Source organism: Bicyclus anynana, chromosome 27 (assembly GCF_947172395.1).
Source record: "Bicyclus anynana chromosome 27, ilBicAnyn1.1, whole genome shotgun sequence".
Taxonomy (NCBI): domain Eukaryota; kingdom Metazoa; phylum Arthropoda; class Insecta; order Lepidoptera; family Nymphalidae; genus Bicyclus; species Bicyclus anynana.
In genome coordinates, this window is record NC_069109.1 from 3,682,325 (window position 1) to 3,694,195 (window position 11,871).

The following is an 11,871-nucleotide window of genomic DNA, read 5'->3' on the forward strand; positions in this document are numbered from 1 at the left end:
GAGAATTTTCTTCGTGTGTGAAATCTCCCAATCCACATTTCTTTTTTACCCGACTGCAAGAAGGGTTATGTTTTTCGCGCGTATCTTGTATGTATGTTTGTATATATGTAAAATTCGTTATTACCTCATATCTTCCAAATCACTGAACGGATTTACGTAATTAGGATATCGTTAAATTTGTCTCAATAACCCAAGTGTTCTTAGATAGGTGAAATTAAAAAATATAACAAGACGACTGTGAGACGCTATAGTACGAGGTGAAATTTTTTTTTTTCTAATATTGCAATATGGGTATCAAGTTCAAGAGGTTTTTGTGAGCATTCTTAAATGGTATATCATAGTCGGGACCTATTAAATAATAAGGTTTAAGATAATATTTATTCTCATAAAAAGGCTTAACCGCTAACATGAGAACATAATTTTTAACTTAAATTAAATTATATTACTTCGCCATCATGTTTTTTTGCTATTACTCACTCAATGCATTAGTTCAGTCATAATTATTTAAACTGCTGTGGATTACTTATTATGTAATCTGCTAGTTTAGTTTTAAATGCATTGAGTGAGTTTACATTTTTAATTGGTGTCGGTATTTTATTGTAAAATTTGGCTCCTTCATAGGTTGGGGTCTTTTTACCATAAGTTGTTCTCGTTGGTTGGTTGGTGAAAATTATATTTGTGTGGATCGTCTTGTTTAAAGATTTTTTGATAAACATGCACGTGCTATACTTATGTATAAAGTTGATGTATATTCATAATTTTAGTTTCAATAAATAGCTTCTTGGTGGATGTTCGGAAAGGATATTGGAAAAGTGTTTTTATTATTTTATTTTGAGCAGTTTGTAGTTGGGTTAATCTCGTTTTGGAAGCACTTCCCCATACCTCAATAAGATATATTAGATGTGGTTTAATTAAAGTATTATACACAGTGTAACGAAGCTCACGTGGAATAGGCACATAATGTAAAAGAAAATCATTCTATCCAATATCTAAGGTCCCGACTGTTTTCTAATTGCTTTCTACACTTCTGAACTGAGCTTGTTTTATTTCTTTTCAGTTTTTTTATACTTTATGCAGTCGGGTTTTTTTATTTGTTTAATTAATTAATTTATTTATTAAGCTAATTAATTAATTTTTCAAGCTATTGCACAGCCTTTATCGCGGGCTCTGAGCGCGGCGACCGAATCAAGAAATTCCGTAACGAAAATAAACGCTAACACCCAAGACGTGCAACAGGTGTCGGGCCACGCGCAGAGTTGGGTTCCGTAGATTAAGTTAGCACTTTAATCCCCTATGTAATGCACAACAATACTGATAACCATACCCCCACACCATGGTATAGACGAAAAATTCATCCTCACTTTTTTTTAATTTTGTTTATCAAACTTTCTTTTTCATTTTATAGTCGAAATTAATATACATACCCATACTAAATTTAATCTTTCTAGTTTTGACAAACTCTTAGTTATCTTACTGACAACTTTATCTTTTTAAGATGGTCGACTATTAAAACAGGGATGATGACAGTTTCTTAAATTGTATATAAATTAACAGTATGCTAATAGTAGAGTAGAGACTTTAGAGAGAGTTAGAGGGGTTTTTTTGGGTTTGGGGGCCTTTTGGAGTCGGGGGCCTTTTGGGGACGGGGGCCTTTTGAGGAATCAGGAGCTGTCTTCAGATCACGGTTTACAACTATATCAAAATGATGTATGTATGTAAAACATATTGACTAACGTGTTTCTCGAAATTTTTATGTTTTTTTTTCATCGAAATGTATGCAAATTCTGTTTTCCCTGTTTATACCTGTTATTAAAGTTAATCATATTTTATGCTAGATATACAGGGTGCTAGGGAGTATTTTCCATAACTGAAAATTAATCGATTAAAAATTTTCAAAGAACATAAAATTTTTGACGACCTATATGGTGCAGTGGTATGCGCGGTGCATTTACAAGACGGAGAAGGAGCCATGGGCTCTTACTTAACACGAAAAAAAAATGTTGTCTTGGACTTTGAAATTATGGGTTATATTAAACGCGAAAGTTTGTATGGATGTTTGGATGTATGTTTGGATGTTTGTTACACTTTAACGCCGCTACTACTAAAGCGATTTAGCTGAAATTTGGAATGGAAATAGATTTTACTCTGGATCAACACATGGGCTACTTTTTATCCCGAAAAATCCATGGTTTCCCGAGATTTGCGAAAACTGATGGTTTTGATGATATGAATGTTTGTTACTCTTTCACGCCTTGACTACTGAACCAAATTAGCTGAAATTTGGTATTGAGATATATTATAGCCTGTATTAACAAATAAGCTTGTTTTTATCCCGGAAAATCCATGGTTTCCGAGGGATTTTGGAAACTAAATTCCACGCGGACAAAGTCGCGGGCGTCCGCTAGTTGATTATGAAACACGGCTAAAACTCACGTGACATTAGGTCGGAATATGCATGACTAGTTTCGAATCCATACGGGGCCCTTAGTCATGAGCTGGTTCTTGCATCGCGGCACGATCCAAACTGTGGAAATACGGGGAGTATTTCCACAGTTTGGATCACCCTGTATATCGATACTAACATTAAAGTATTATGGATGAAATTGATACTACATAGAATTATTAACATAGAAAATTAAAATTATGTTAATAAGTAAAGATACATCTATACTTACTAATATTATAAAGAGAAAAACTTTGTTTGTATGTTTGTTTGTTTGTTTGTAATGAATAGGCTCAAAAACTACTGGACCGATTTTAAAAATTCTTTCACCATTCGAAAGCTACATTATCAAGTAACATAGGCTAAATTTTATTTTGGAAAAATATGGTTTCCGTAAGATGTTTAGGTTTTTCGGACACAAGGTGTAAAAAACCAACTACAAAAGTAGGGTAGGGGTAAGTAGGAGTAGGCTAGGGGTAGGGTAGGGGTAGGATAGGGGTAGTTGAAACTGTACATAGAGTTTCACGCGGACGAAGTCGCGGGCGTCGGCTAGTATGTAATGAAGTTATATTATGTTTTATGGCCATGTTTAAATCGTTACCCTGACACGCCTAAACTGCCTTGGCCATAAATCTGTGTTTTAATATGATAACAGAAAAAAGATAATAAAAGTAGAAACATGAACCTTAATGGCTCAGTGGAAACTTGGCCGTTCGATCCCCGTCCGTTGCACTATTGTCGTAGGGGAAAGTCGGCATGAAAGGGCCGTTTTTTATTTCGAGGCCACAGTTTTAACCGATTGAGAAAATATTTGGGACAGATTGAAGACGAATAGGAAGCGTTTAATATTAGACTATTAAAACGAAATGCAATAATTATCATTATTCAATAAATAGTTGTTTTCTCATCTTTTGAAATTTTGTATTTTGTATTTTGAGGAAATATGTATATAATTTACTTAATACTTTTAAATAACTGAACTAGAAATCAATGTCAATGTAATATTTTTCTCAAATATAATAAAAGAAACTTAGAAAAAAATCCTTGATGTGATTTGCTTAGATTAACTATCTTCGCAGTCAATTTCACAGAAATGCCTTTTTATAAGACTTTATTTACTGCCTCTACAATTTTATGATCATCGACACGAGTTCTCTTCTTAGGTGACATGTTTTAACTGAAAATGTAATAAAATAACAAAATAAAAATTACAAACATTTGAAAATTAGCAGTTTTGAACGTACCATTCATAACCGTTTGTTGTGTCAGTTTCATATCATACAAAAATTTAAAACTGAACCACAAAATTTACAATTTTTAAATTAAAGTTTATGTTCTCGTATCTGTAGATGTCCAGCCTATCTGAATTAATAATTAAAACATAAATAAATATATCGCAGCACTCGATAAAACGTTTCACAATTATTACAGAAAAAATACTTTTCAATAGGTACCATAAACAAGACTCGCACGTATCTGCCATGTATGAAATGGCAGGCGTATGAAGTTAGCCACGAACGGATTGGCGTTGAGGTTGCCATGCAACAGTACCTAATAGTGGTGTTTCTAAAATGTTTTTATTTTACCGGTAATTTGAATCGTCCCTTTCAATACGTGTCTCTTTCATGCCAGCTCTCCCCTACCCACCCATTTTCCGTCTTTTAATAATACTAGCGGACGCCCGCGACTTCGTCCGCGTGGAAATCAATGTAAACTTTCAAGCCCTATTTCACCACTTTAGAGTTTGAATTTTAAAAATTTTTGAATCCCATTAAATTTCGTAATTTTTTATGATTTATGAACAAAGTTTTAAAACAAATTGGGCCAGCGTGGTGAACTATTGGCCTAACCCCTCTCATTCTGAGAGGACACTTGAGCTCAGCAATGAGCCGAATATGGATTGATAATGATAATGATAGTGATGTATTGCGTTTACTATTTAAATTTATAGTTGTGTGTAGTGTAGTGTGTACACAGGATATATTTATTGGTGTTAAATATTTTCGATGTGTGAGTTTACCCTGCCCCCTACAGACAATTTGTTGATGAATTTAAGTGCGATACAAGTAGTAATTCTGAGATTCAAACCCATTTTTTTTCAATAATTTGTATATTTAATTATTTTTTTACATCGTTCGCAAAATGCAAAGATGTATAAAATTAACAATTAAAACTTTACGCACGGCAGTGGTGTAGCCAAGTTCGTTATATTTTGTAAAAAAAAAATACGTGTAGCACTCGGGAATTGCCGCGTAAAAGCTATTGCATTTCATTTTTTATCAACTTATGCAATTATAATTATTTATTTATTTTATGTATGCAGTATTTTCTTTTCTTTATAAAATAATAAAAGAATAAATAATAAAAAAATGTCATTACGTTGAGCTGGAATCGAATTCTGGTTTTTTAGCAGACTCAGAAATGATTACAAAAATAAGAAAACTAATGTCGAAGAAGATTATGATTCACAACATTTGTCAGGACAACTTAATTAACAAATCAAACTGTAACCAAAATAAGACCCTAGAATGGCAGAGAATGACCTTGAGTGGAGTCACACACTTGTGAACGTTGTGTGTAGTGTTAAAGGATCCTTTGACTGTTAACAAGCACTCCCCTTTTCCACTCAAGTCACTCTCCCCGCCTATCCCAAGTGACCCATAAATAATTACACAACAAGAGATGTGGACGGCTCGAACGCCACGAGTACACTGTCGTTGCAACGTGGCGATAACATTTTTAATAGGTTTTGTTAGTTTCACACCACTTGTCCAGTTTAGTCTATAATATCAAATGCAAAATGTGTTAAGTTAATGCTCAGCTTGGGTGTTAGGTTTTATTTTCGTTACGGAATTTCTTGAGTTGGTTCGCGCTCAAATATAATGATATTATATATGGCTGATATCTAATGATATTTTTTTAATAATTATTTAAATTAAATATTTTATTTAAACCCAACTTTTGCAATCGACGTTACTAGACTTGGTTTTTTTAACAACCATTTTTAAAACGTCAATCTTGTGTTGATGACTATACCAACAGAATACTACTGTGAAGAGACGACAAGAAACCGTCCATTATTGTTACTGAACTTGGCTTATTTTTAGCCGATTAATATTATTTGTTTGTGCATCATTACAATAGCGATTAAAAGGTAAAGCGTAGGAATTATATTTTGTATAACTAAACCATAAACGGACTTCTTAATCTGCTAAGGCTTTAGTTGCGATTTATACATCTTTAGTAACGGTGGTGCCTGTTTACTTAAAGAATTTGAATTTGGATATTTTTTATGTGGTGAAGGTCAGTTTTTCGGCGTTATGAAGTTACGAAAGGTATTTTTTTTTTTAATTCTCTACAAGTTAGCCCTTGACTACAATCTCACCTGATGGTAAGTGATGATGCAATCTAAGATGGAAGCGGGCTAACTTGTTAGGAGTAGGATGCCATCCACACTCCTTTCGGTTTCTACACGACATCGTACCGGAACGCTAAATCGCTCAACGGTACGTCTTTGTCGATAGGGTGGTAACTAGCCACGGCCGAAGCCTCCCACCAGCCACACCCGGATCAATTAAGAAAACCTCAATCGGCCCAGCCGGGGATCGAATCCAGGACCTCCGTCTTGTAAATCCACCGCGCACACCACTGCGCCACGGAGGCCCTCAGACGTATTTTTTTTTAATTATTTCACCATCATCTTCATCATCATCATCATCATCATCATCATCATCATTAGCAGCCGATGGACGTTCACTGCTGGACATAGGCTTCTTGCATGGACTTCCAAAGAAAACGATCTCGAGCCGCCAGCATCCAGCGGCTCTCTGCAACTCGCTTGATATCCTCGGTCCACCTAGTGGTGGGTCGACCAACACTTTCCGGTGCGGGGTCGTCATTCCAGCACCTTGGGACCCCAACGTCCATCGGCTCTTCGAACTATGTGCCCTGCCCATTGCCATTGCAGCTTCATTTTTATGATACATTCGGGTAAATAAGGTCAATGTTAACTGATTTATACATAAAAAACAGATTGTCTGGATATTTGCAAAATAAATAGGATTATAAAATTTCAAAATCTATTAAATTTTTTTTTATCGTAATTCATACAGTTTTAGCTTCCTTACATTAAATGTGACATTTTTTAATATGTGAACTATAAACATAAACGCACAAATAACAAAGATATTAGTAACTTTGTTTGACCGCCCATACAAATCTAACGATCATTATGTACCAACCCTGTCATTAATTCGTACCATTTTGTATGGGGCGTTTTTTCAGGGATCCGCGGCAGCGCCGCAAATCTGACCCTTTAATCCCTGTAGCTCCGAAAGTAATGATCGCAGATACCCTGTTACTTTTACAAAATTGCTTTACTATTAGCATACTCTTAATTTATATACAATTTAAAAAACTGTCATCATCCCTATTTTGTCTTCAATTCCATATACTCGTAATATCTATTTTACAATTCCTGAACTCACAATTTGACATTGTAAATGATATTTAAGTATTATTTGTTTTAAATAACGTTCGTTGTTTTCATGACAGTAACATATCTAACAGCATTAAACTAATTTAATTGTTTTATTATTATTTGACATAGATACCTGGACGGGTTGTAATAGTTTGTAATTTTTAATGTTAATTTCATATTTTTTTTAATTTTTTACAACTGAGTTTAAGAGTAGATTTTATTGTCAATTCTGATCTACTTGTACAATAAAATGCAACTATTAAAATAAGCCTAAATTGATTAAAACTATAAAATCAAAATAAATTAAAACTAATACCTAAAAATACTTATCAAAACTTGCCGCCCTTGGTAGGGTGCCCATCACGCAGGCAGCATTTCCGTGTTGAATTGCGATTGAAATTCTTTGCGCGAGAAAGCTGAGTTTTAATTTCTCTTTTGTTTTGTCATATTATGTATAAATAATTGTTGTATGCCGGCCATTCCTGGCAGAAATGGCGAATACATTTGAATGTATGTGTTCAGCACATATAATTATAATAAAAATAATTTCCAGGCATGCGTCATTGGCAGCCTAAACTGGGTCTCCTTCTCCAATGGCTTCGTGTATGGTCAAGTGGGTAGCCTCATCAATTCACTGCAGAAGAAGGAAGAATGCGTCGAGCTGGGGGAAGGACAAATATCACTCATAGGTAAATATTTTAATTATTTTACAAGCTCTTATTAAGTCTTAAACACAGATTAAAGAATAATAGGCAGTGGATATGACCTCTGCCTCCGATTCCGGAGGGTGTGGGTTCGAATCCGGTGCGGGGCATGCATCTCCAATCTTTTCAATTGTGTGCATTTTAAGAAATTAAATATCACGTGTCTTAATCGGTGAAGGAAAACATCGTGAGGAAACCTGCATACCTGAGAATTTTCTTAATTCTCTGCGTGTCTGCCAATCCGCATTGGGCCAGCGTGCATTTAGCATTTAGTATTTAAAAACATAAGACGCAATTTTTCTTGAATAATATTAAAAATTACTGAAGCGACGCTTTTAGTCGTACTGATTTGAGAATGTATTTTGAATTAATATTTGAAATGGTTGCATCACTGCAGTATTTCGTGCACTCTACCTGACTCTTGTTATCAACCCATATTCGGCTCCCTACTGAGCTCGAGTCTCCCTAGAGAGGGGCTAGGCCAATAGTCCACCACGCTGGCCCAATGCGGATTGGCAGACTTCACACGCGTAAAGAATTAAGAAAATTCTCTGGTATGCAGGTTTCCTTCATAAAATGCACACAACCGAAAAGTTGGAGGTGCATGCTCGGACCAGATTCAAACCCACGCCCTCCGGAATTGGAGATGCTTGGAGGCCGTTGGATCAGCTTCCACCTTCACACAGGAAGTAAAACTATAAGAAATTGTAATGTTGTCATCAATTATTGTAAATTATAATATTGTATGTCTTTTTTTAAAAGAGCAACTGTTGAGTTTCCTGCCGGTTTCTTCTCAGCAGAACCCGCCTTCCGATCCGGTGGTAGAATCTTTACAAATAGCCAACTGACGTATCAAAAGTGCTTGTAAACTAAGCCTACTTGAAATAAATGAATTTTGAATTTGAATTTGAGAAGCGGTCACTGGACTATCACGGCTCTTACTATCTGTCATTATTAATGAAGTGTAATTTCATCTTTTCCAGCCTCCACAATAACCATGATGAATCTCGTCGGCACTGGACTATCCGCGATTATAACAGACAAGTTTGGCAGAAGATGGCCTTATATTATATTCTCTCTACCACTAATCATTAACTGGATAGTATTGTACAATGCCAGAGAAATGTACCATTTCATGATATCTAGAATAATAGCTGGTATATCTGTAGGGGGATTGGTGACCTTGAATATATTTGTCACATCAGAATATACTTCTCCAAAAACCAGAGCATTCTACCTTAATATGGTGACAACTTTAACCCCAGCTTTAGGCACAGGTTTGGGCCACGCTATCGGATTAGCTATACATTGGAGGACGTCAGCAGTTGTAGGAATAATTCCCTCTGCTTTAGGAGTACTCCTTCCTTATTTCTGGTCAGAAAGCCCGCATTGGTTAGCTTCTAAAGGAAGATTTGATGAGTGTCAGACAACTTTTAGACAATTACACGGTAAGACGCCAAATTCGGAGAGGGAATTGGCGCTTTTAATCAAAATGGAGAGGAGTAAACTAGAAATGGCGGACAAAACTAATTGTAAGCCGACTTTAAAACGTTTGATTGTTGTTTTTAAACGGAAGTATTTTTGGGATTTATTCGTTTTGAGTATATTTATACACGCATATTTGACTGCGGCTGGGAAGTTGATATTCAGTTTGCTAGCAACGGTCATATTGGAACAAATTACGGGTACTTCTAACGTTTTTATGTACACTCTATTTGTCGATGGTTTCATAGTGATCGGGTCGTGTTTGTCTTGTTTGTTTATAAGGAAAACCTCTATGCGCACTCTGTTGTTTTCTACAGGGTTCACAGCTAATGTTATACTGGTTATGTTTAGTTTATTTTACTATTTCCGAAACGGTCAAAGTTATTTTGACTGGATAAACGTCAGTTTATTGGCGTTATATTTTATAGCAATCAACGCTGGACCGTACCCTCTATTAGAGGCGATGTACAGTGAAATGTTTCCTCTAGAACTTAAAGTGTATATTTTTACATTATCCGCCATAATACTCATAGCTGCTTTAAGTTTGTCCATATTTCTGTTACCCTATATTGTAAGCGCCATAGGATATCAAGGTTTGTTTATAATGAACGCAGCTATTATGTCCGTCAGTCTTGTATACATTTGGTGGAGATTACCAGAGACAAAAGGTAAAACTTTACAAGAAATCGAGGTCTATTTTAAAACTAATAATTTTAATGTAGAAGCTGTATTGACTAGTAGCGATCAAGCAAAAGCTTTGATATGAAGGAGTTCAAGACTATTGTGTTATATTTTTTTGTATTCAAACACTGTGGTACAGAATAGGTACGTTGTCTGAAGTTAAAAGAAACGTAGTGAAGTGACATGTAGTTAAGACAGTTAAAAAGTGGAAAGCTATAAGAACTGGTATCCAGGGCTATGAAAATTAAAAAAAAACATACTTAAGGGGTAATTTCAACAGCGCAGACCAATGCTAGATAGAGAAAATTTTCGGTTGAGTTGCGTAACATAAACGGATTTACTAAACCATTTGAAGAAAAATCTTTATTTTAACTAATATTAATAAACTAGAATTAATATATAAGAGTAATGAGTATATAAGGGGAAGTCTGAAGGTGGCGCCAGTGACAGAAAAATTGAGGAGTAGAAGGTTAGCTTGGTATGGACATGTAATGCGTAGAGAGGAAAGTCATATTACAAGAAAAATGTTGAATGTGCAAGTGGAAGGTCATAAGAGGAGAGGAAGGCCAAAGAAGAGATGGTTGGATCGTGTGAAAGAGGACATGTGTGTAAAAGGAGTGGATGATGAGTTGACGAGTAATAGAGACGAATGGAAAAGATTGACATATTTTTCCGACCCCACTTAAGTGGGATAAGGGTAAGGAGATGATGATGATGATGCATAAACTAGAATTAATAAACTAATATTATAAAGGGGTAGGTAAAAAATGATTATTTGGTTGTGTGTTTCGATTTAACTCGAAAATACTCGATTTTTTTTTTTTGCGTTTAGAGGTATGTTCAGGCATACACTATAGCAAATAAAACTTCTAACTTAGGCTGTTAGAATGTTTAATGTTGCTTGTTAGCGAATAATGAACGCCTGTTTAATTATTACAGCAAGACATTCGATATACAACGTTGGTGTTATTTTTCTGACGGCTGAGGGCCGCAGTATTAGACTATATATTTGTATCCCCGTTTATTCACGGAATAGGGATGGCTGAAACCATCTGTTTATAATTATAACCTTTAAATTGAAATTTTGGGGCACTTTTTTTATTCTTTACAAGTTAGCCCTTGACTACAATCTCAACTGATGATAAGTGATGATGCAATCTAAGATGGCAGCGAACTAACTTGTTAGGATGAAGATGAAAATCCACACCCCTTTCGGTTTCTACACGACATCGTACTGGAACGCTAAATCGCTTGGCGGTACGTCTTTGCCGGTAGGGTGGTAACTAGCCACGGCCAAAACCTCCCCAATTATGTTACTTTAAAGTCATCAGTTAACACATTTAGAGACACTTTATCAAACTCTACCTGACGCCGCGCGGTTTTATTCGCGTGGTTCCCGTTCCCGTAGGAAAACGGGGATAATATATAATCTATAGCCTTTCTCGATAAATGGGCTATCTAACACTGAAAGAATTTTTCAAATCGGACCAGTAGTTCCTGAGATTAGCGCGCTCAATCAAACATACAAACTCTTCAGCTTTATATATTAGTATAGATAGAGACGGTTGTCCTTGTACCTTTCATACGTTGTAATTCTGGTGACCAACGCCGCTTGCCTGACCCGACGAATATCTGTCTTCTTTTTATTTTAAATTGTGTATTATTAAATAAATAAAATAAATGAAACAAAAATTGTAAATAGTTAAATAAATACATTAGGTATAGTTATTATCTTTACTAACTTTTATTATAAATATATTTTGTATGTTGCTAAATAATAAAGTTTATTATTTAAAGATTTAGAGCTTGTTTTTTTTGTTATTAAGTACGTACTTTAAGTTTGTGTATTGATTGATTTTTGTGATTGAAGTTTGTGATTTCAATAAATCACTTTTTACAAGTGAGGCTAACAGCACCTTTAAATCCATGATCATCATTATCATTATCAACCCATATTCGGCTCACGGCTGAGCTCGAGTCTCCTTTCAGAATGCAAGGGGCCCACCACGCTGACCCAATGCGGATTGGCAGACTTCACACATGTAGAGAATTATGAAAATTCTCTGGTATGCAAATTC

At 35.3% G+C, this 11,871-nt stretch overlaps 1 protein-coding gene across 2 annotated transcripts; it reads left to right on the top strand.

Annotated features, from left to right (window-relative positions):
• The first annotated feature begins 5,690 nt into the window (after positions 1-5,690).
• LOC112056887 (uncharacterized) lies at positions 5,691-11,609 on the top strand. Of its 2 annotated transcripts, XM_052890394.1 has the most exons (3): positions 5,691-5,778; positions 7,477-7,612; positions 8,611-11,609. In XM_052890394.1, the coding sequence occupies exons 1-3, from the start codon at positions 5,764-5,766 to the stop codon at positions 9,876-9,878; spliced, it is 1,419 nt and encodes a 472-aa protein (XP_052746354.1). In that variant the 5' UTR covers positions 5,691-5,763; the 3' UTR covers positions 9,879-11,609. The 2 variants fall into 2 exon arrangements, with proteins under 2 accessions (XP_052746354.1, XP_023953144.2); XM_024097376.2 differs by lacking the exon at positions 5,691-5,778 and having other exon boundaries at positions 7,127-7,612.
• The last annotated feature ends 262 nt before the right edge of the window (positions 11,610-11,871 follow it).

Coding starts and splice junctions, on each gene's coding strand:
- LOC112056887 (XM_024097376.2), top strand. CDS start 7,432: ATGTATGTGTTCAGCACATATAATTATAATAAAAATAATTTCCAGGCA. Junction 7,613..8,610: donor AGGACAAATATCACTCATAG/GTAAATATTTTA, acceptor CATCTTTTCCAG/CCTCCACAATAACCATGATG.